General features: G+C 41.3%; 1 protein-coding gene across 1 annotated transcript; it reads right to left on the minus strand.

Moving 5' to 3' along the window:
• Nucleotides 1–10,846: 10,846 nt before the first annotated feature.
• Nucleotides 10,847–23,105, minus strand: lpla (lipoprotein lipase a). The gene is made up of 10 exons (XM_060941250.1): nt 22,882–23,105; nt 22,027–22,214; nt 21,767–21,946; nt 20,447–20,558; nt 17,257–17,490; nt 15,661–15,903; nt 15,049–15,169; nt 14,780–14,959; nt 13,791–13,898; nt 10,847–13,615 (listed from the first exon to the last, which is right to left on the minus strand). Exons 1-10 carry the CDS (start codon nt 22,985–22,987, stop codon nt 13,558–13,560), a joined length of 1,530 nt encoding a protein of 509 aa, XP_060797233.1. The 5' UTR covers nt 22,988–23,105; the 3' UTR covers nt 10,847–13,557.
• Nucleotides 23,106–25,928: the final 2,823 nt, after the last annotated feature.

The raw sequence follows: 25,928 nt of genomic DNA on the forward strand, positions 1-25,928 counted from the left end.
CCCTGTCTATTTGTGAACTTGGGTAATAATAATAATAATAATAATAATAATAATAATAATAATAATAATAATATTGTCAATTTAATAAAGACATCACAGGCTTCGCATGTTTACCAGTTTGTTTGTTTATACTGCAAGGCATATGACAATTGTTGTGTGTAGTAATTTCATGCGGCCATAACAGACACTGAAACCACCCAAAACCCTCAAAGAATAATGATCAGAATGTTTGGAGGACAGAATAAAATGTTTAGGGATTGGTTAGAGCCACAGTTCTCAAATTGGGGCTTATTGACCAGAACGGGTCCATCGTCCATGATGTACACCAAGGGAGTCCCTGATGTTATGTTATTGTTAATGGTCATATTTGTAATCTTACTTGATTAGTCACTTGAAATGAAACGGGTTAATGTAAAGCTCAACTATAACACAAATATAAATAATGTTAACTTTAATCCAACTACAATTTTAAAACCAGGAAGTGATGTGAACATGATCCATTTTTTTTATCCATTGTGGGTCGCAGCTTGGCTGGAGCCAAGCCAAGAGTGGGGTACACCCTGAACAGGTCACCAATCTACCACAGGATAGACACAGAGAGAGGGACAGACATTCATACTGAGCAATTTAGAGCATTGACCTAATCCATACGTCTTCTGACTACAGGAAGAAACTAGAGCACCCGGAAGGAACCCATGCAGGCATGGGGAGAACATGCAAAGCCCACACAGAGAGGCCTCAGTTGACCAGCAGGTTTGAACCCAGAACCTGTGTGCTGTGAGGCTGCTAACCACTGCCTTAGTATGATATACAGTGTTTCAAATCTACATCTGTATGAGTGTACAGGAAGTCCTAAAAAAGCTCTAAAGGCTTGAATAAATGAACATAATGGTACATGATTGCACTGTTGTTCTTAAAATTAAATTTGTACCATGATCATAAGGGAAATGGTTTTAATATGGAAGGGGTCTATGGATGCAAAACGTATGAGAAACCCTGTGTAAGTTTATACTATATTTACATTTCTGCACACTATGGACTAAGATTAAAAAGCTTATAAAAGGTATTAGAGTTCAAAATGCAAGTGTTAAATGTATATTTATGATATTCCAGGTATGTAAAGGACTCATTTGACGGCAGTAAGAGACATAATTAATAACCATGAACACACAGCGTTGTGAACTTGCAGTTTGCGCACTCACCGTGGAGACTGAGTGAGCAGGACAGTCCCTCAGGGCGGAGAGGCAGAGGACACAGGACAAACATCTGAATGGGCAAAGGCTCATTTTTTTTTTTATATTTGGGCACTTGGATTTTTTTATTTATTATCTTTCAAAAATTATTTTTAATTACAATTCCGCGCAAGTTCCTCGGCAGACCGAATGAATAAGACGAGAATAAATGAGGAAATAGTACACAAACTGCAGTGCTTAGTCGCGGGCTTGACAGCCACTTGTGTGTTCCTGGATCCTATTGGCTGTGGTGCAGGTGGAAGGCGTGGCCTAAACACACGGCACTGTAGCTTGCGCTTTATTTCACGCTGATCCCAGGTCAGTTTTGCGATCTTTTTGTGTATTTAAACGCTAAGTTCAGGACTTATTTGGGGCTGTACAGTACCGAGATCAAAATATTTTGGCTGGATGTTGCATTTATTTTAGTAATCTATAAATAAATAAATAAAGATAATAGGGGCCTGTTCTACAGGATAAGCGGCTACAGATAATGGATGGATAGATAATAGGGACGGCATGGTGGTGTAGTGGTTAGCACTGTCGCCTCACAGCAAGAAGGTTCTGGGTTCGAGGCCGGCGAGGGCCTTTCTGTGTGGAGTTTGCATGTTCTCCCCGTGTCCATGTGGGTTTCCTCCGGGTGCTCCAGTTTCCCCCACAGTCCAAAGACATGCAGGTTAGGCTAATTGGTGGCTCTAAATTGACCATAGGTGTGAATGGCTGTTTGTGTCTATCTGTCGGCCTGCAATGACCTGGTGGCTTGTCCAGGGTGTACCCCGCCTCTCGCCCATAGTCAGCTTGCCTGCGACCCTGTAGAACAGGATGATAATAAAGGCCTGTTCTACAGGATAAGCATTTACAGATGATGGATGGATGGATGGATGGATGGATAATAGGGGCAGCACGGTGGTGTAGTGGTTAGCACTGTCGCCTCACAGCAAGAAGGTCCGGGTTTGAGCCCAGCAAGGCGAGGGCCTTTCTGTGCGGAGTTTGCATGTTCTCCCCGTGTCTGCGTGGGTTTCCTCCGGGTGCTCCGGTTTCCCCCCACAGTCCAAAGACATGCAGGTTAGGTTAACTGGTGACTCTAAATTGACTGTAGGTGTGAGTGTGAATGGTTGTTTGTGTCTACGTATGTGTCGGCCTGCGATGACTTATCCAGGGTGTACCTTGCCTCTCAGCTTGCCTGCGACCCTGTAGAACAGGATGATAATAAAGGCCTGTTCTACAGGATAAGCGTTTACAGATAATGGATGGATGGATAATAGGGGCAGCATGGTGTTTACATCACATGCTGGGTTCAAGCCCAGCGAGGCGAGAACCTTTCTGTGTGGAGTTTGCATGTTCTCCCTGTGTCTGCATGGGTTTCCTCCGGGTGCTCCGGTTTCCCCCACAGTCCAAAGACATGCAGGTTAGGTTAATTGGTGGCTCTAAATTGACCGTGAGTGTGAATGGTTGTTTGATCGCCCTGCGATAACCTGGTGACTTGTCCAGGGTGTACCCCACCTCTTGCCCATAGTCAGCTGGGATAGACTCCAGCTTGCCTACGACCCTGTAGAACAGGATAAGCGGCTACAGATAATGGATGTAATAATAATGGGAGAAGCCATGGCCGAATGGTACAAGAAGCAACTCTGGGACTGAAAAGTCACCAGTTCAATTCCCTGGACCAGCAGGAATGGCTGAAATGCCGTTGAACAAGGCACTTAACCCAACTGCCCTGGGTATGTTGTACATTGCTCTGGATAAGAGCGTCTGCTAAATGTAATGTAATGTATCTCTCTATCAGCATGATATCAGTTCATTGCAGGGCACCATGTACACGTGTTCACATGCTTACTCACTCCTAGGAGGCATTTCAATCCACATTCCAGGACAACCTGGGGGGAGATCTGAAACTTGGTGAGAAACTCCATACAGACGGTTCAATGAGGATTAAACCAGGAGCTGTGATAAGGCAATGCTACCCACTGTACAACACTTTATTCCTCAGTGTAAATAGCCAAAGAAAACACCAGGACTTTAAGTTTACACTTTGCCGTTTCTCGGTAACATGAAAAAATTGGGGGGGGGGGGGGGGGGCTTATTCACTTCAAGAGAATATGAGAGTGTGACTTTTAAAGCTGCTAAAATGTAAGTAATAAAGTGTAAGTGATAACAGGAACTAACTTGTTTGATGGACATTCTACAACACATAACTATATGTACCTATAAACAGATAAAAAAAAAGTATAACGTGACATTGTTTAATCAATTAACCAAGAAATTGCTGGAATATAAAACACTTTGGAATATAATCAACTTTGTGGTGGTAACAGGCAACAACTCTGCTGGTTCACACAACCCTGTTTTTCACTGTTTCCTGGAACAGCATGGCCCCCAATGGTTTTATTCTTTACATAATGGATTTTGATGTAGGATGCTTTTGACAATGTTGTACATTCACTATGCTAATTGCTTCCAAATAGCTCTTTAAGGAATCATTAGCACTATCACATCTTTACAAATACAGAGCAAACCACAAAGCAAGCCAGACCATATAAAAATTTTTATTCTGTAAGTTTGTCCACTCAGGTATAATTCGTTAATAACCAGTAAAGGATTCAAACACAGCCTTTGGTCTTAGTAAAGTTTTTTTTCCATTAGTAGAGTTAGTACCGTATGCATGTTTCAAGACATTTTACTAAAATAAATAAGTAAATAAATATTGATTAACCTTTCATGGGGTCATCTGGAAATATAATAATAAAGTATAATATACAATTTATTTAGCACCTATACAAATATGTTCTAAGCGCTTTACAATCACAAACTAGTAAATAATAATTCAATAACTAAAAAAAAACCCCTATAGATTAAAAGCAAGCCTAAAAAAATGTGCCTTGAAAACATTAACGTTCTCAGAAATACACACATGGTCAGGCAATTTATTCCAAAGAAACGGAGCATGTGAAGAAAAAGACCTAAAACCATAAATGTTCAGTCTGTAAGAGACTGGCACAAGCCGGATAGCAGAAGTAGAGGGACGTAAGTTTCTACTAGGTTTATACACTGTCAAAAACTCTTGTAGGTAAGAAGGCGCAAGAACTTGGAAAGTGCTTGTTGTTGGTCCCTCGCATGACCTATGATGTCATACACACTCAGCTACAGTTCAGAAGCCTGGATCAGTAATGTGGCCTGAAGAGGATGATAAATCAGATACTTCTAAAAGCCCTCTTGACCTGGGGAGTATGTGTGCTTCTCTGCAGCTTAACAGGCTTGCAAGTATAAAAGTGATGTTCCTGATCTGCAAGTTTGAAATTCTTTTTACGAAAACCTTCAGGATGCCAGTACCAGAAGGAGCCATAATGATGCATGCTGTCATACTATAACAAGAAACATTTCATAATTGAAATAGTTTTTGGACTACGTACTTTGAGGATGGAGGATAGTGTCACCTGCCAAAACATTACTACATGCTCCATAAGAGAAAAGGGACAAGCACAGAACTTTGGGGGTGACAAGAAAATTGCAGCAAATTACCTTGTAATTAGTTGTCATGTAAAATATTTTATAAAATTTATGTAATAAATAAGGAATTAAACATTTGGTGTCATGCTGTTCTGTGCTCCTTTGTCCTTTTTTGTGTTGAAAAATGTAAAGTTACAGCTTTACCTCTGACTCTTACAAGGCGCCGACACTGTAGACTCCTTCTATAAAGTTATGCAACAAAAAATATCATCCAGAGATTGCATGTTTGAATTCTGCTGCTGCTGCTGCTGCTGCCATCTGTGGCCAGGAGCCATTGGAGTAAAATTGGTCATGCTTTGTGGGTGGGAGAGATGACATATACTGGGGGTGTAGCTGAGGGGGGGGAGGGAGTCCTGGGGTGCCCGTGACCCTCCCCCCCTTTGTCGGACCATACATTTTTTCAATAGCCGCATAAGAATATTAGAAAAGCGCCCACTGTAATTTTTATAACTTCTTTTTTAAAACTAGATTGTCACCTCAGCCTCATAAGGGTTTCTATAACCTTGTATGGACTTCCTGTGGTTTGGGCATGAAAACCCAGTTTGTCAGAGTGTGTGCAGGAGAGGCGAATGTGACTGCAGAGATGTTAAATAATACACAGTGCGATTTGAGCATAAAATGCATGAAACACACACAACAGGCAAACAGTCCAAAACAGCAGGCAAAGTTGTAATCGAGGAAACAGGCAGGAGGTCAATCAAGGCGCGGACAGAATATCAGAGGCAAAACTATACAAGATCAAGGGACGAGAAACAGGAGTCAAAAAACCAGGAGGTCAACAAGAACAGGAAACAAGGCAGACTAGATGTGGTTCGCATCATCCTTGCATGGGCGCAGTCCTTAAATAGTCCAAACATAGTTCACTGATTAAAGACACGTGTTCTTTGTTAACAGCGCGCGTGCCGGAGCTCGTTAGGTGCGTGCGCAGCCCGAGGCGAGCCTTTAGGTGCGCAAGCCAAGGCGCGCAGAACTGACACAGTTCTGCGCAAGCGCAACACGATCGCACTAGAAAGCATGGTCAAGCTGCCAGTGTAGCTGCAGTCTTTTTAGTTGCGAATTAGGAGTATTTCCTCGTGTTAATAATTCGCCATGTCAAAACAAGCGAAACTTTCCTCCTTCTTTCGATGTGAAGAGAGGTAAGTGATCTCATCTCATCTCTAGCCGCTTTATCCTTCTACAGGGTCGCAGGCAAGCTGGAGCCTATCCCAGCTGACTACGGGCGAAAGGCGGGGTACACCCTGGACAAGTCACCAGGTCATCACAGGGCTGACACATAGACACAGACAACCATTCAAATCAAAATCAAATCAAATCAAGTTTATTTGTACAGCGCTTTTAACAATAAACATTGTCGCAAAGCAGCTTTACAGAATTTGAACGACTTAAAACATGAGCTAATTTTATCCCTAATCTATCCCCAATGAGCAAGCCTGTGGCGACGGTGGCAAGGAAAAACTCCCTCAGACGACATGAGGAAGAAACCTCGAGAGGAACCAGACTCAAAAGGGAACCCATCCTCATTTGGGCAACAACAGACAGCCTGACTATAATATTAACAGTTTTAACAGGTATAACCCTCAACTGTCCTCATGGGGCCGTCCTTCACAGGAGTGGGGCGATAAAACTCCGACCAGACACAGGGCACCAGGATGGATCAAGCAGGTCCGAGGGGCAGAAGAGGCCAGCATCTCAATCCCAGGATCAACATGTAACTCAGAGGGACAGATGGGGGGGGGAAGAGAGAGAGAGAAAGAAAACACGTTGTTAGGTATGCCCTAAAAATGACAAGTATTAAATCTGTGTGGTAGGCTCGCAGAGACGAGAGTCTTTACATCAGGCATAACACACAATGGCATGTTAATATGGTAAAAAATATATCATGACCTGCTCTGGCTGGATGCTTGATTGGGTGATGGGAGCACACTCCTCAGCAATGATGAGATGCAGATGGGACCCTTAGGCCTGGCCAAGACAATTCAGTTACATTTCACCGGGTCTGGGACATGCGACAGAATGTATGCATTCACACTCACATTCACACCTACGGTCAATTTAGAGTCACCAGTTAACCTAACCTGCATGTCTTTGGACTGTGGGGGAAACCGGAGCACCCGGAGGAAACCCATGCGGACACGGGGAGAACATGCAAACTCCACACAGAAAGACCCTCGCCGGCCACGGGGCTCGAACCCGGACCTTCTTGCTGTGAGGCGACAGCGCTAACCACTACACCACTGTGCCGCCCGGTAAGTGATTTATTATATTTTTTTTTTCCATCAAAGTTGCATTTTGTGGCTTCGAAACTAAGTTTTAGTGTGCTGTTTCTAGAACACAACATCAAGAAAATGTGGAAGAAACAGCAATAATGGAAGAGCCAGTTTCTAAGCTACCTAAAACTAGCAATGGTAATTATTTTTTGTTACATAATGTACTCAGGCTGCCAGTCAGTGTGTGACCCCCCCTTTGAAAAATCCTAGCTACGCCCCTGTATACATACTCTCTTTCTGTCCTGTAAATCACAGTGACACTAGCTGACCATCTATGAGTGCAAGTTATGCAGAAGAGGGTGGATAGCGCTTTCCTCCTAGTATGGTATGCTGCTAAATACTTCAGATTTATAGTATTGGTAAGAAATGAAAGATGTAAATATCAGATGCTAAATATGTTTTGGGCTGATCAACTACATTAGGTGTGAGAGGAAAACTGTCAACATTTTACATGATTTTTACAGAATTTTTTTTAAAGTAACATAAGTTAGAGGATGAAATGAATCCAATCCAAGGCTTAGGGTTAAGAACCTGGCTCAACTGCCTGACAATGACTCAAGGACAGTCCTGGCATTTCTGTTTAATGTTCAATTTCCATTTAAAACATGCACACATCAAGGGAAGAGCTCTCTGAATCAAACCTCACCTTTGCAGAAGAGCAACCCAGACCATGGAAAAAAGGGTTCGAAGATATCTCCACATACTTACTACTGTGTTTACATCACATGCAGTTGAATGTTGATGCTGTTGTTGTGATTGTTGTAAAGTGGCTATTCCTTGGTGTGTGTGTGTGTGTGCGCGCGCAGAGAAACAGCAAGTGGCCTTTTGGGAACTTTTGTTTCCAACCCAAACATTAAGTCTTGCCAGGACCTGAGACAAGTCCAGAAACTTCCTTGAGTTTCCAAGCTTTCCAGGAATTCCATCTAGAGAGCCCAATAAAAGGCATGTGATATGGATTCAAGCCTAATAACCTCCTGTTTTTGAAGGAAGTTGTTTTTCCACCAACATGACTGAAGGATTAGGGATAATGTTAAAGCAAATTTTGCTAAACCTATGTATAGGTGTTTTGTTTACTGTTTTTATCAGAGACCAGATGTCCCTACAATTGCAGGAAGCACTGCCTGTTTAACAAACAAATATCAGTCAAACTGAAAGATGCTACAAGTTTGGGAATGAGATTAAGATTAGAAGTAGGGTTTGTTTTAGATGAAGTGTAGTATTAATATTATACAGGACAAAGCGAAACTACAATACAGCCATACTAGGGTGTGGAATGGATATCACATGAATGCACTGTTAACACAAACTGTCATCTCAGGATAAAATCTGTTGGATGTCTGGGTATAAAGCAGGCTGCAGTGAAATAAAGTTATTTAAAACCCAGAAATTTTTGAATTTCCTCTTTTGGATGTTGACATTTTACATTTACATTGTTTAGTTCATGAAGCGGAAGCTTTTTATTCGGAAACTGAACACAATCGAAACCAGCTGAGGAGCTGAGGATCGTTGAAGACTGGCTCTCTGGCTGCCCTGAGAACTCACAACCTTATGAATAAATGCAGGCTCATTTACTATGAAGCCCATCTCTCAACTTTAAAGCAAGGGTATTCAGCTTTTTGTCAAAAAGTCCTTGTTTCCATAGACAATTCGAAGTGTTTGTTTTATTTCATTATGGTCCTTCAAATGACCACTTTTGACTCACACCACAGACCCTGAACAGATAAGGCCTCTGTTTTGAAGCAGAAAATAAAAACTTCTCTCTAATTATCTGTAAATATTCTGTAGCCGGCTTTATTTTTAACAAGACGTCATTTTACTGATCAGGCCAGAGAGGGTAAAAGGAAAAAAAAAAACTCTATGAAAGTTAAACCATTTACATAAATGCAAGTGATTGGACAAACTGAAATGGAGCATCCATCACAGAATCTGTGATGGTTTGTTTAAAAAAATATGAAAGGCTTCAGAGTGGTGCAACGTTAAAAAGGTGTTGGCCCTATGGCTAAGATATTGGAGTTTGAATCTTGTTGATGCCTCAGCCATTTGTGGCTGGGAGTCCAAGAGAGCAACACTGGCTATGCTCTCTAATGAGAAAGGGCATACTAACTTTTCCCTGTCAATTACAGTGACACTAGCCAATCATGGGTATCTTGTGCTCCTGTATGTGGAAGAGGGTATCAGGGATTTGCGTAGCTAGGATTTTTCAAGGGGGGGGGGGGGTCACACACTGACTGGCAGCCTGAGTGCATACCCACAGGTTTGTAAATTAAAAAATACATTGAATACATTTGAGAAAATAACGCAGTCTTTGCATCATTCTTTCATCTCATGTTGTGAGCTGTTGAGATGTCGGACAATGATTCGGCCAAATCAGCTTTATCCGGCAGTGTATGGATAGCGGCTCGACACCTTGCCCTAGTCAACCGATGCAGATCCCTCTATTCTTGTTGTCTTACTGCTCATTGGCCAAAATGTTTCTCAGTAAAAGGCATCGTGGATGACAAATGACAAAGATGTCAATGATCTTGTTAATGTCGATCGCTCTGCCATAGTGTATTCTTCCATGTTTTCTTGATGTTGTGTTCTAGAAACAGCACAATAAAACTTAGCTTCAAAGCCACAAAATGCAACTTTGATGGAAAAAAAATATAATAAATTGCTTACCTCTCTTCACGTTGAAAGAAGGAGGAAAGTTTCACTTGTTTTGACATGGCAAATTATCAACACGAGGAAATACTCATAATTTGCAACTAAAAAGACTGCAGCTACACTGGCAGCTTGACCATGCTTTCTAGTGCAATCGTGTTGCATTTGCGCAGAACTGGGTTTTCACTCCCAAACCACAGGAAGTCCATACAAGATTATAGAAACCCTAATGAGGCTGAGGTGACAATCTAGTTAAAACAATGTCAGAAAAACGACAATGGTCGCTTTTCTAATATTCTTATGCGGCTATTGAAAAAAATGTATGGTGTGGGGGGGGAGGGTCACAGGCACCCCAGGACCCCCCCAGCTACGCCCCTGGGTAGATGGCACTCAGATAGGTTTTATTTGCTGTTTGATTTTCAAGGCGGAGTTTAGTTCTCCTATAAACAGAAGGACAAAATTTCAAACAAAACTTTTTGACCAATCATCCATACCACTTATCTGTCAGGGTTGCATGAGGAGCTGGAGACAACCCCAGCTGACTTTGGGCAAGATGGGTGGGTGTTACACCTGGGGCACGTTATCAATCTATTGCAGGGCTAACACAGAGACAAATAAGCATTCACACCTATGGGCAATTTAGAGTAGCCAGATGACCTAATCTGCATGTCTTTGGACTGTAGGAGGAAACCGGAGAACCCAGAGGAAACCCACACAGACACAGGGAGAACATGGTCCACACAGAAAGGCACCAGCCAGCCACAAGGTTCAAACCTAGAACCTTCTTGCTGTGAGGCAACAGCGCTAACCACTGAACCATCATACCACCCCTTCTCCAATTATGTTTTGTTGTTTCATCTGAACACCAAGTATAAGATATTAGATTAAAAACTCCTTTTATCTAATTGAAATAGTGAGTTGTTTTTATTTAAACCTAGGTATCAAAAAAGATTAAACAAGACATAGACCTCATAGGGTCAGTCATTAAAGTTAAATTTCTCAACTTTTGTTGTATTTTCATACATTGCCAACCATCATCAATCTTATACACAATTTATCATCTGTTTAATCAACTGTTTTGAACAGTATCAAAAATAGCAGACCAAGTAAGACAAAGCTACTCCAGTTTCCTTCAGATTGTTTGTCGTCGATTCAGACTAAATCAAAAAAATTTTCAAAAACTCAGAGAGATTTAGACAATTATAATGCAACATATTCTTTATTAAAATACACTTATACAGTACACTGCATATTAATAAGATGAATAGTCCCAGGGTATACATTGTTTATACAAGGCTAATGTACAAATATACAATTAATAAATAACCCTGTTGCACTGATGGCTCTTATGGGGGAAATTCATCCTGATGGACTTTTCATAAGGCCTATTTAATTTCTGAGTTTCTCAGGGCTAGGTTTCTGGTGTATGTTGGAAATATAACAGCACACCTGATGAACTATGTATAGTTTACCTACTTAAGCCTCAATCAGGACGTGTACAGAAGCTTATACAGAACTCCTTTCATCCATAACAATCTGGCAGATGATCACATTATAAGGCAAGATAAGTGTATGATTAAATACTGAAAATCAATGAAAACCTAAACTTTTGCATGCTTCAAACACTTTCAACAAATGTATTTTTGGTCTTGAGCGATCTTTTGATTGAACTGTGAACAACAGATCAAAATGAATGAAAAAATCTGATTGTGACATCCAAGCCTCTAAAGTGACCTGTGCCAAACACAGTAACTCAAACAGACACAAACATATTAACACTGATCATTTCTGGATATAGATTCAGCTAAGAGAGTATTTGGTCCCGTGCTAGCAAGTGGTCAACATATGATTATTTAAATACTATGGTAAAAAAATAGACCGCTAAATTCCTACATGCAGATCGGATCTACAGCATTAAGTGTATCTGATAGATAGTATACAGGTTTTAGTTATCTTCACAGTCTTTCACAGAGTTTGAGTGCTGTGCATCTTTTATACTCTATAAAATTTCACCATGACATCTTATACACAAAGCCTAGCATCACATCATTATAAACTACTTCAATAAGGCATGTCAAGCACTTCACTGTAACCAAGGACACTCAGGCTACATCCACACGACAACGGCAACGAGATGTTATTTAAAAATATATCGCGTCCAAATGGGCAACAATCAGTAAAATATCAGGTCCATATGGCAACGCAACGCTTGCTGAAAACGATGCAATACACATGCCACACCTCTAGGGGCGCTGTAAGACGGTCCCTTCGGAGACACCAGAACAATAGAAGTAAGGACGCATGCGCATAAACTATTATGCGCGAGACTTCATATTAGCCACAAAGTCAGGAAAATCTGTTTGTAAAATTACATTATAATGACCAAATACAATGAAAAGTATTTTTCCAGTCTCACCTGTGAAAGGTAATCCCATGTGATCTCGTTTGGACAGCAAACCTGTTGGTACAGTTAAACGCAGCTAATCTTTATTCTCCGCTTTGACCTATCCAAAATGGCGGCGAGGATGACGTATGATTCTACGCGGAAGGCGGCGTCTTTAATGGTCCGGAATAAATTGAATGATACACGTTGATGGATTAATTTGTTGTTCTACGCCCTTTTTGAGGAATGTATTGTAGGACTTAAACCCACATCTGAAGAGGTGAGATCGCTCCTTTTTTTCTCTATTTTTGCTGGCGGGATTGACTCTGCCCTAAGGGCAGAGTCTCTCTCACTTTGCACCATTACACAATAAATATTCACAGTGAAAATATTTTGTAAGCGCGTTTCATGAACCAAGTTATAGGATTTGTTGACAACTCGCATCGAGTTCGTTACACTTCTACCCGGCGTGAAGCACTCACAGTCAATCATGTGGTTGTGACGTCATCGTAAACAAATCCGTTCTACTCATCCAGACGACTTCACAACGGCAACGTTGCCAGATCTTTCCACTCTGGAACCCGTTCTCAAAAAGATTGCGTTTTGGGCACCCAAAACGCCGGTGCCGTGTGGACGCCAGGCCTAAACGATAAGCAGTTGTATCGGAGTCACCTGAATCCGTTGCCGTGTGGACAGGGCCTCAGTGTCTGATTGCTATGTAGGCAGATAAACATGGACTAAACATCCTGCTTGATTTCCCTTCATTAGGTGTTTTCACCTTCAGAGCAAGTCAGCGAATCCATCAGTCAGTCAGCAAATCAATCAGTCAGTCAGTTAGGCATACTAAGCCCCTGTGAGCTGAGTGCAGCCCCATGTGATGCCCATTTTGCCTTACATTGTTTATTACTTTTGCTTCGGTTTGACCAAAGCTGACAGAAATTCAATAACAGTGTAACAGTTTACTTACATATACATACATATATATTGCATAACAATAAAGGATGTCTTATCTTTCATTTAAAGAAATATTTAGGATCTAGGCATGTGCATGATTTTCCCATCATTATTGCCTATCACGATTATCGTAACATCTTCTGCTGGTCTCATTGGTCAGCTTTGGCAACCATAAACAAACCTCAGCAGCATTTCATTCAAGATGTTTGTTGAATGGCTCAACTTGATCATTGGCACATGCCTATTTACAGCCAATGTGAAGTGGTCAGGCAACGGTCACATCAAGTGGTGGCTCTACTCTGAGCTCCAGTAACCTCAGGTCAAGTTCGGCTAATTGATAATACTGAGCGGTAATCAGAAGCTAGGCTTTTTCGCTTAAACTGCTCAGCAGTTAAAGGTTACTGCAAGTAAAAGTTCCTTATAGGATGTGCTTATGGGTGAAGGTCAGATAATTGCTACTATTCTGCAACTCGCTTGTATCAGAATATACAGAAACTGCACCGCCTCTCTCTCACTCCGGCTTCAGCAGGGTCCTCTCAGTTTCTAGCAAAATGGTGGAAGTGAAAGGACATCTCTAAGCATCCAAAGCAGTGTTTCTGAATGAGCTGCCATGCATCTTCAACTTGTGCAATCTGTCAAAGACATAGTAAAACATACTATTGATATATACAATATAATAAGTGTCAACTGATTAAACATTTTATAGTAGCTTCATTACATGATGAAACATTCTTGGTAGTAAATATAGAACTCTTTCAGGATGCTACTGTGTTTCAGTAAGTTGGGAAATAAATCACAAAATGTTACCTTTCATTTTTGTGGCTCGACTGAGCTTCTTTGTCTTTCACAAACACGGCAGCTTCCCCTCCACGGGCGAGGTTGGAGAACTCACCTTCCTTGGCGATGAAGATCACTCTGAAAGTGTGCAAACATACTGCAAAATGTTAGAAATGTGCATAGCTGTAAAATAGCACATCATCACAGAGGGTATTTTTCATCTTAACCAAATACATATGAAAGACATGCGGAACAGAGCCAAAAATGTGCGAGCTTGTAACTTTTCCTGAGTTATGCATCTTAACATGTAATCAACAAAATAATTAGCTTTATATAAATTATAATTATAAAAACAATATATAATCAACAGCACAATACAATGCATTATATTGTAATTCTGTACTACACAAACTGATTATCATTTTGAGTGTGAGGCCATGTGAGGCTTCACTGTAACGGACAAGCACTGAGGCCACACCTCCATCATTGGGATCGACTGACACAGAAGCCACACCAATTCAGTGAGACTAACACAAAAGCCACGCCTCCTTGACTGTAAGTGACAAGCACAGAGGCCACACCTCCTTCATTATGACTGAAACACAGAGGCCACACATGATTTACTGGGTCTGACAAGCACAGAGGCCACACCTTCTTTATGGGGACTGATAGGCACAGCGGTCAATCCCCCTTCATGGGAATTGATATACATACAGGCCATACTTCCCTTACTGGAACTGACGGGCATAGAGGCCACACCTCCTTCAATGGAACTGACAGGCACATGTGTCATGCTCCATTTAAGTCTTGAATGTCTTCCAACTTTTACCCAATACACACCGTTTCATAAATATATACAACTCTAATAAATATTTATTATGCTCCATTCCCACTCTTCCATTATTGCTACTATTCTGCAACTCGCTTGTATCAGAATATACAGAATACAGTTGTAAATGCATACAACTCTATAATAAATATTTATTATGCTCCACTCCCACTATTTCCATTTTAATCACCTGGACTGTGTTTCCCCAGATTTGATGCGTAACTTGCGGATGTGGAAAGTGTCTGAGTTCCACCAGAACCAGCTGAGGATGGTGTCCTTCTCCCAGAGCAGCTTCACCATCAGCAGCTCACCAATGTCCACATCCGTGGTGAGTAAGAAGGAGACGGTGGTGTTGGTTTTCAAAGAAGGCCTGCAGGATCACACACACAGCATGAAATACACCACCTTTGACAAGTGTCCATGCTCTGTATCTGATCTGACAAACTGAAACTAACTTACATAATGTAGGGAATGTTCTCCTTCTCTCCAGAAAAGCCATACAGGGAAATCTTCATTGGCTGATCTGTATAGCTTATGTTGCTCTTGCTGAAGAAATGGACTTTAACTTGGTAGTGGAAGACTATATGGGATTGAAAAAGAATTTCTAAGAAACAGAAATAGACATGGAAAATCCCACCATGTAGGGATAGGAAGTAATCAGAATTATCTTGAAAGGAGACATCTGTTGGCTTGCAGCTATTATTGTAGTGTCACAGGTGTCGCTGTTGTAAAACTAACCTTTTAATACCACAAACATATTAATGATCCTCATTACAACCAATCCTTTGTCATTTTACTAATAGCAGTACAAGATTAAAAATGACCCTATGACTTTACAACCAACATTTACAACCAACCCATTTCGTATATTTATTTTTTACAGCTAGCGACAGAACTCAGGTTAAAAAATTCCAAACTTGGCCCAATAAAGCTTAATTTAGATTAGATAAAGATTAATTACATCACTATAATTACAATAAGGAATACAGCAATGGTTTCCTCTTGTACTAAAGACATGTTTGGTGCTTGATATTCACTTCTTTAGTTTTGCACTCAAGCTACAAGCCTAACCTTTGTATGGCATCATGTCTCTGGTCTTCATGTACATCTTGCTGCTCCGACGGCTGCGAACCTTGTTGACCTCGTAGCCCATCTTGTTACAGCGGTTCTTGCGGCAGCTCAGACACACACCCTTGTTGAAGGTCTCCTTGTTGCTGCAGCGGTACGCCATGCTTTGCTGCTTCATGTTGACCAGGGAGTCAATGAAAAGGTGGATGGAGCGCTCATGGGAACATTTCACAATCTGGTCCATGTCTAGCGAATACAACAAACAGGAATGAGTTCATTAGTGGTGTAAAATACTAACAGTGGCAAGGTGCTGTCTGTTGCCACTCATTCTTACTATGACTGTATTATACTTGGACTGGATACTGGCCTAACATTTTGGACCAGATTTAAAATTTTCAGAAACCTGATGTACTTTTATGCATGCTGTAAACTAGACATGTATACAGAACATTTCAATTCTACTTCACCCCTCTCTGAAGATACGTCTGATGAATCCCACCCACACCTATAAAAAGTATGACCAATCCCACTCACTCCCACAGAAAATTTGACCAATCCTACCCACTTCAGCAGAGTTTGACCAACTCCACCCACTTCCACAAAGTTCAGCTTATCCCACCCATTCCTGCAGAAAATTTGACCAATCCCACCTATTACTACAAAAAGTTTGACCAATCCCAACCACTCGCACAAAATGTTTACTAATCCTGACCCCCTCAAGCAGAAAGATTGACCAATTCCACCCACTCCTAAAACATCAACAAATTTGTACAGTTTATTGACCAGAATAAAGCAGTTATGAAAGACTCATGAATGACATTACACATCCATGTGCACCCATGTTAATAAACATGACTTTTTTTTGTCCCACAAATTTCATATCTGACCACCCGCTCCTATCCTCATAGCAGTAAATCTGCCCACCTCCATGACATTTTGAAGTGATCGCGGTCTCAATGCACACCTCTACTGTGAGTGTATGTAATGCTGACATTCTATTTGTGCCAAAAAAATCTCATCTCATTATCTCTAGCCGCTTTATCCTGTTCTACAGGGTCGCAGGCAAGCTGGAGTCTATCCCAGCTGACTACGGGCGAAAGGCGGGGTACACCCTGGACAAGTCGCCAGGTCATCACAGGGCTGACACATAGACACAGACAACCACTCACACTCACATTCACACCTACGGTCAATTTAGAGTCACCAGTTAACCTAACCTGCATGTCTTTGGACTGTGGGGGAAACCGGAGCACCCGGAGGAAACCCACGCGGACACGGGGAGAACATGCAAACTCCACACAGAAAGGCCCTCGCCGGCCACGGGGCTCGAACCCGGACCTTCTTGCTTTGAGGCGACAGCGCTAACCACTACACCACCGTGCCAAAAAATATTTAAGCATATTTGCATAAAAATGGGAAGTGGAGATCAATTTTTTCAGCAAGAACAAGATAAGCTACACATTGAAGTATAGTATTAACTGTTAAACATCTTTTGTATTTAACACTCTAATTTATGCTGTAGAATGCTTCTTAGGATTACATGGTTGTTTTCATGTTTTGTTTCTGTAAATTGCTTGTTGTATAAAGAGGAGAACGCACTTCTCAGTCCTGTGGTAGCCACCATCATCATGGTGTTCTGCAGATCACATCCAGGCTGGAATGTCCCCCCGTTGGGGTAGATGTCCACATGGCCCACAGGCCTCTGGATACCAATACTGCGGTCCGGGGAGCCACGTGTGTTGGTGTGGAGCACATCAACAAACTGGGCATCATCTGGAGACAGCGTGCTCTGGGCATCAGCATACTCAAAACTTGGGCCAGCTGGATCCATGCCTGGATGAACAGAAATGTAAAATGTTCAAAAACCAATGACAGTCAAACCATTAATGCACAAAATTGTCACAGTAAAACTAAATAAATTATATTAGCATGCATGACTTTCACTTTTTGGTAAGAGTTTATCAAAACATCAATATAAAATATGGGGAACTTTCACAGAGTATAATAAAAACCTGTGTTTCTGCGATATCAGTATTGCAATAATGGTTAATAAATTATATATTTTGCAGCACCAGTGTCAATCATTGAGGAATTTTTTGCCATTTAATATGCCATAACTGACATTTTTGAGATGGGCAAATTAAACACTAAACCATTAAACGCCAACTATGTGCACTTTTTGACTTAAAAATATACATAATTATACTGTATACAAAACTATTTCTTAATGTTGCAGATCATTTATGTTGCAAACTCCAACTTGCTATGACATCACGGGCTGGGATGTGCTGCTTAGCCCACACTGTGAGGACATAGAGGGCTGACACACTGTCTGACGGATTACCTCAACTTCTGTGCAGACGTGGTCTCCCCCGCTAAGACTGTATGGTGTTACCCTAATAACAAGCCATGGGTAACACAGGAAGTCAAAGCTGTCCTCAACAGGAAGAAGGCCACCTTCAGGAGCAGGGATAGGGAGGCGATGAAAGCAGCACAGCAGGAGGTAAAACACTGTGTGAGGGAAGCTAAGGACAGCTACCAGAGAAAGGTGGAGCAGAAGCTGAAGGAGAACAGCATGAGGGAGGTCTGGGAAGGTGTGAAAACCATCACAGGCCACAATACAAAGACCAGAGTCATTGAGGGGACAGTGGAGAGGGCGAATGAGTTGAATGACTTCTTCAATCGGTTCAACCAGCCCACGTCCCCCCCACCCTCTCCCTCACTGCAGCCATCTCTCCTTCTTCCCTCAACACACCTCCCCCCAGTCATCACAGCAGCCCCTCCTCCCCCACCTCAACACAGACTCCTCCATGCATTACTGCAGACCAGGTCAGAGGTCAACTGAGGAAGCTTCACCCCAGGAAAGCAGCAGGCCCGGACAAGATGTGTCCCCGACTACCTGCGCTGCTGAACTGGGTGAACCACTCCAATGCATCTTCAACCTCAGCCTGCAGCTGGGGAGAGTGCCCATCCTCTGGAAGACATCATGTATCGTTTCAGTTCCCAAAAAGAATCGGCCCAGCGAGCTGAACGACTTCCGACCGGTGGCACTCACTTCACATCTGATGAAGACATTGGAGCGGCTCTTCCTCAGCCTCCTCAGACCCCAGGTACAACATGCCCAGGACTGTCTGCAGTTTGCATACCAGGCAGGTGTTGGTTTGGAAGACGCCATCCTCTACCTGTTACACCGAGCCCACTTGCATCTGGATAAGGGAAATGGCATAGTGAGGATCCTCTTCTTGGACTTCTCGAGTGCCTTCAACACCATCCAACCCCTGTTGCTTCAGGACAAACTGAACAGGATGCGAGTGGACCCCTGCCTGGTCACCTGGATCTCTAGCTACCTCACTGACAGGCCACAGTACGTCAGGCTGAAAGACATCACGTCTGACACTGTGATTAGCAGCACCGGAGCACCCCAGGGCACGGTGCTGGCCCCTCTTCTCTTCACCCTGTACACCGCGGACTTCTGCTACAACTCGTTGCTGTGTCACATTCAGAAGTTTGCTGATGACACAGCCATCGTTGGGTGTATCAGTGACGACAGAGAGGAGGAGTATAGGAGCCTGGTAAGGGACTTTGCTGTGTGGTGCAACAAGAACCATCTGCAGCTCAACACCTCGAAGACCAAGGAGCTGGTCATTGACTTTGGGAGGTCCAGACCAAGGTCACGACCAGTTCTGATCGAGGGAGTTGAGGTGGAGGCTGTGGATTCCTACAAGTACCTTGGGCTGTGGCTGGACAGCAAGCTGGACTGGACTTGCAACACCAAACACTTATACAGGAAGGGACAGAGCAGGCTATACTTCCTTAGGAGGCTGCAGTCCTTTAACATCTGCAGGAAACTCCTGTGGATGTTCTATCAGTCTGTGGTCGCCAGTGTCCTGTTTTACACCATGGTGTGCTGGGGGGGGCAGCACATCCAAGAAGGACACATCCAGGCTGGACAAACTGATCAGGCGGGCCAGCTCTGTGGTCGGCATGAAGCTGAACTCTCTGGGGACAGTGGCAGAGAAGAGGTCTATGGACAAACTATTGAACATCATGGACGATGCCAGTCACCCTCTGCACACCGTCATCAGCAACCAGAAGAGCCTGTTCAGTGACAGAATGCTCCTTCCCAAAAACTCCTTTGTCCCTCACGCCATCAGACTGTACAACTCCTCTCTGGGGGGGAGGAGGGGTAACAGGAGGACAGAGGACGGGAAGGAGCAGTAGCCTAGCCTAACAATAAGCAATACCGGATAATGTGTAATATAATGTGCAATATCTCTCCTGTCGCCCCCCCTTTTTTTCCCTCCTCTCCCCTCTTCTTATTCTTTTTATATTGTATATGTAAATACTTAATTTATTTTAATTTATCTAGAAGTTTTCCTCTATTTCTTTTTTTCTGTTTATCTGTAATGATGCTGCTGGAATCTTAATTTCAGGGAACCCTCCCAAAGGGATCAATAAAGTTTTATCTAATCTAATTATACAAATATTCTTCATAAAGCAGAATGTTTACTAACCACAGTGAAATTGTAAGCATTAATAAGAGTGAGGAATATACATCTGGACCCAATAACATGCCTGTGTGTTTAAGACTCCACAAGAGAAAAAAAAAAAAACTTCCTGTAAAAATGTTATGAAGTCCTCTGAAGGGTTAACAGTTCTAATCTCGCCTCCGAAAGACAATAATGAGCTCTCTGTAGTCTAATAATGACTTTAATAGAGGTGCAACCAAACCAGCATAATTACAAAACACAATTTAGACCAGCGGGATGTTTCTATGTTGATTAGTTACCTGTGATTCTGCTGACTTTGTTCCTTGTGAGGAGTCCTGCGATTCCAGCTACATGAGCACCCAAACTGTAGCCCAGGAGGTGAAGCTTGTCCCATGGATAATCCAGCTCGGCCTGTCAGCAAGAAACAAGCAAAGCAAGACCGTTTTTTATAGGGGAGGTGCTTTAATCACAAATTATTTATATGGGCGTAACAGAGGAACTACCTATTTCTATTCAGTCGTACAGTATACAGTGTAAACATCTGCACTGTGTACCTTTGAATAGAAAAAAAAAAAACAGGAAAATGTGTCTCTGCACTTCCAGAAAAAAACTGTATGGTTCCTTGTGGCTAGAGTGGTAACCTTATCTTTTTTACCTTAAATATTTACAGTACTGCGACCCTGTATAAAGCGGCTAGAGATGATGAGATGAGATATTTACAGTATCTTTCATCTGGAAATGGGGGTATAGTGTATCTTTAAAATAGATTTAATTGGACTATAATTACCTTTGAGAGTAAAACTTTAAAGCTACGCCATATGCATCTTTCTAGGTAAACAATATACACTAAAGGTACAAAATACGTACTCTTGAGAGTCAAGTGACAAGGAAAAATACAGTTCAGTATCTTTTTTTGCTCAGAGTGCACAATGTCAACATGCTAAAAACAAAATATGGGTGAATTCTGCAAAATTATGCCTAATTTAAAACAAAAGACAGAATCTAGGGCTGAATGATCTCAATATTATGATGTCAGAATACAATTTCATGGATATTTATTTTTACATTTTTATAATTCTTTAGATAAATGTAATTACAAAACGAGAGACATCTGATTTAATGTTTAAATTTTGTAGTTTAAAATTGTAAAACGTTTTTAAGAATACTAAATACTTTTTTACGAAATATTTTTCTCTTATTTTTAAATGGAACATTACTGTATTGTTGGCCGTTTGTGTGCTAGCCTATATATCATGATACATTTTGTGCCTTTGAGAATCATATGATATTTTTGTCAGATCACCAACCCCTTGTATGACCACCATAAAATTATTTTGAAATTATGTTTTATGCAAGAGCAGCAAATATTACAACTGAAAAGAAACAAAATCTCTTCAGAGGGTGCAAAAGAGTTTGTAGGTAGTCACAAAGACAAAGGCAGGACAAACATGTTATTAGAGAAGATGCATGCAACTTTTAGAAAGGGAGATGCAAACTTTTTTAATGATATTATTTTCACTCAGCTGTACATTTTACATAATATGCTGCCACTTTGCAGATAGACATATTCAAATTTCAATCTAGTCCCAGTTCTATGGAGTCTAAGCTTATTCTCTGACCTGTAGCCAGTTGACGAACTTGGCCACATCATGGCCCACGAGCTTGGTGTAGGCGGCTGAGGTTGGGTAATGTTGCTGTGCCCGGATCAACCAGTCCACCACGATGACATTGGCCGTTGGCTCGCGTTCGTACAGCGCGGTCACCAGTTTGGAAATCCAACTCTCATACATTCCAGTGACCTAAACACAGATCAGGTGATCAGTGTATGGGAAACATGCTCACACTCACTTTAACACAATTTAAGAATTTATGCACTTACCGTCCAGCCATGAATGACTATAAAAGTCTTGGTGTCTGGATTGAAATTGCACTCTTTAATGGTGTCCCGCTGGCCAGGAACTATGTAACATAGATCATCCTCTGGTTCTTCGATTGTTCTCAGAGCAAATTTGGACTCAATGTTGCTGAAACCCACCAGCCATTCTGTAGAGTTGGTTGTGCTGTTGCCTATTTAAATACAAGTTCACAAATAACATTTGAAGGCTTTAAAACTTCAGGCTTTAAGACTGAATGCTTTGAAATAATTTCGTGCTGCAATGCACTTTTAAATGGGAAAATAAATATATTTCCTTAAACACTTATGAGTTCTTGCAACTTTTGAAATATTTGCCAATCATATAAAATTCAAACTGCAATCATAATAGAATGCACAGACTTGTGACACCTGAAGATCTACAGATTTAAGGGGTTTTTTTTAAACCTTGCTAATGATGCAATGCAAAAAAAAAAAGCAGACAGAAATCACAAGGAAAAGTAAAAATGGAGCACATTGCACAACAGCTGTATTAAATTCTAAGAGTCTGTAATGCAAATAAAGTTTTTAGTTCATTCAGCAATTTGTGTTTGCATAAGTTGCACCAATAAAAAAAAAATTCCTAATTTTAAGCAGATTTATAATTCTTGCTTGCATTTGTGTGAAATCAGAGAGTCTGTGCAGGGGCTCCAGCACACTGACTCGGCACTGTGGGCTCCACAATGTGTTTCATTTCATCTCACCCTACATTTCACATCAGTTTACATAAAGAAGGGATACCTTTTCTTTAAATGCTACTCCAACCTGAAGGAAATCATTAATAATAAATGCAATAATATAATTTGAACCATTACTACTTACTGAATGTGCTTGTTTCCACTGCTGGAGTAACTGTGGTTGAAAAACTGGAAGAAAGACTCAGAAAATACATCCAGATGATGAGCAAAACAAGATTTTCTCTTCCCATATTCTTTTCAAGACAAAAGGCTAAATATTTACTCGGGTTTTATAAAGTAATAATTGTGAAATAAAGTCTGATTTAGTCCGGGTGAGAGCGCTGAGTGTGGTTGGCCTGAGCACTTTAAGCACTTCCACGAGTTTGAAAGAGTCACCGCTACAAGCGTGACTTTATGCTTCCAGCGGACCGCCTATATGCAAATCATTCACTTCCTATTGGTCCATATGCAAATAAGCTGTAAAATTATTGGGCGGAGGGCGAAATATAAACAGCAAAAACCTCCACGCCCACCACCACCACCAGTCTTTTAATCGTTCACTACTGGGACTCGTGTAATCTTTGAGATCGCTTCGTTTAACAATAAATAATTAAATACGGAGGCAGATTATTAATATGAATCGATCTGTTCTATACAAACAATATTTTAATATTTATTCAAGATTCAAGAGAGCTTTATTGTCAATGCGTCCATATACAAGTATACAGTGCATTAAAATACCGTTTTCCTCAGACTCCCCATAGTGTACATCTAGGGAAATAGATTACAAAATAAAGTACTATCTACAGCTATCTGAGTAGACATGTACCTATATAAACATCTAGTTATTATATATACTGAGTTATACTTCTAAAAATAATCTCTATACTCTATATTTATTAACTGAATAATTAATTAATATTTTACTTTTTTAATTTATTACTTTGCAATATGGGGCAACACGGTGGTGTAGTGGTTAGCGCTGTCGCCTCACAGCAAGAAGGTCCGGGTTCGAGCCCCGTGGCCGACGAGGGCCTTTCTGTGTGGAGTTTGCATGTTCTCCCCGTGTCCGCGTGGGTTTCCTCCGGGTGCTCCGGTTTCCCCCACAGTCCAAAGACATGCAGGTTAGGTTAACTGGTGACTCTAAATTGACCGTAGGTGTGAATGTGAGTGTGAATGGTTGTCTGTGTCTATGTGTCAGCCCTGTGATGACCTGGCGACTTGTCCAGGGTGTACCCCGCCTTTCGCCCGTAGTCAGCTGGGATAGGCTCCAGCTTGCCTGCGACCCTGTAGAACAGGATAAAGCGGCTACAGATAATGAGATGAGACTTTGCAATATTATAGTTACATAACTTATTTACTATTATCCATTAATTTAAGCTTCACAAACGTTAACAGAGGCTATAAATCTAAGGCAAATGAATGATTAAATCAGCCCTGATAAATGCATCCTAAATCCAAATAATCTCTCACATCAGATCTTTTGCCAGGTTCCAGACTGTTTATTTAATTGATCATGTCACTATTTGGCTTGTGTAAAAGAAGAAAAGCACCAGCATTTCCCAGTAGGAGCAGCAGCACTGGTGGTGACGACAGTGTGGAGGCTGATCCGTAGTGAGGAGTTTGTCCTGATCTTGGCACTGATAGAAGGAATGTCATAGAGCTCGGGTTCTGAGTTTGGGGAGCAGGTCACTGGGTGTGTGAGAAAACACTGAAGCTGATTGGTTGGACAGTGGTGAGCAGAGCATAAGCACACTGCACAGCAGAGACATTTTTAACCCCACTCTGGCCAAGGTCTTGTGTGAGTTGGGGGTTGTAGGGGTGAAGAGGGGTGGGGGTGTTATATGAGCATGTGGGTGTTTTCTGCTCTGACCAGTCACCATTTTGTCTGCATAGATTGTAGAAGAGGTATTATGTAACTAAACATGTACACATACACACAACATATACACAAACACTGGCGAAAGTTATCAGAGTCACATGTTTGAGTAATCTGTGTAAATGCAACTCCTGAAATATGAACTAAGAAGCTTAATAATGTTGCAATTAAGTCTCCAGTTAAGGAGAGAGGAGACATTTTGCTTTGCCTTGTACTCAGCAGACGTGAAAAGTAATTGTAGTAATGGATTATTATTATTTTTATTTTTTTAATTTAGGCATAATTTCTGGTTACTTGAGAAATATTGAAAAGGAACATATTCTCTTAGTCAAGTACATTTCCGTAAGAAATACACACATTTTTCACTACTTACATTTTAACTGACACCCTCCACATACTTGTCAGATATCATGGCTCTTATTATATTAACTGCAATTTGGTACTTTTTAACATGATCCATTAAGTAAGGAATAAAACACTTGAGGCATGTAACTGTTACTGGAAAATAATCAACAGGAGGATAGTGTGATGTGGCACAATGCAAGTTCAGGTGACTGTTACCACCCCTTCGTGGATGATTTTCCAATAACATTTCCACATAGAGGATTTAAGGACTCCCCTAGAAGTTAAAAAAAAAGTTTTAAGAGTGGAATTTCCTTTGCTGGTGCTCAAATACTGTATCCTTTCTCTAACCCCATAAACAGACATTTACAGTGGTGCTTGAAAGTTTGTGAACCCTTTAGAATTTTCTGTATTTCTGCATAAATATGACCTAAAACATCATCAGATTTTCACACAAGTCCTAAAAGTAGATAAAGAGAACCCAGTTAAACAAATGAGACAAAAATATTATACTTGGTCATTTATTTATTGAGGAAAATGATCCAATATTACATATCTGTGAGTGGCAAAAGTATGTGAACCTTTGCTTTCAGTATCTGGTGTGACCCCCTTGTGCAGCAATAACTGCAACTAAACGTTTCCGGTAACTGTTGATCAGTCCTGCACACCAGCTTGGAGGAATTTTAGCCCATTCGTCCGTACAGAACAGCTTCAACTCTGGGATGTTGGTGGGTTTCCTCACATGAACTGCTCGCTTCAGGTCCTTCCACAACATTTTGATTGGATTAAGGTCAGGACTTTGACTTGGCCATTCCAAAACATTAACTTTATTCTTCTTTAACCATTCTTTGGTAGAACGACTTGTGTGCTTCGGGTCGTTGTCTTGCTGCATGACCCACCTTCTCTTGAGATTCAGTTCATGGGCAGATGTCCTGACATTTTCCTTTAGAATTTGCTGGTATAATTCAGAA

The sequence above is a fragment of the Neoarius graeffei genome, chromosome 15 (assembly GCF_027579695.1).
Source record: "Neoarius graeffei isolate fNeoGra1 chromosome 15, fNeoGra1.pri, whole genome shotgun sequence".
Classification (NCBI taxonomy): Eukaryota; Metazoa; Chordata; class Actinopteri; order Siluriformes; family Ariidae; genus Neoarius; species Neoarius graeffei.

Bases quoted from the DNA above. Each gene is read 5' to 3' on its own strand.
- lpla (XM_060941250.1), bottom strand. From the start codon at position 22,987: ATGGGAAGAGAAAATCTTGTTTTGCTCATCATCTGGATGTATTTTCTG. The intron at 15,170-15,660 runs GTTAGGCTTGTA...AATCCCATATAG, and splicing joins AGACATGATGCCATACAAAG to TCTTCCACTACCAAGTTAAA. The intron at 13,616-13,790 runs GTAACATTTTGT...TGTCTTTGACAG, and splicing joins TCGAGCCACAAAAATGAAAG to ATTGCACAAGTTGAAGATGC.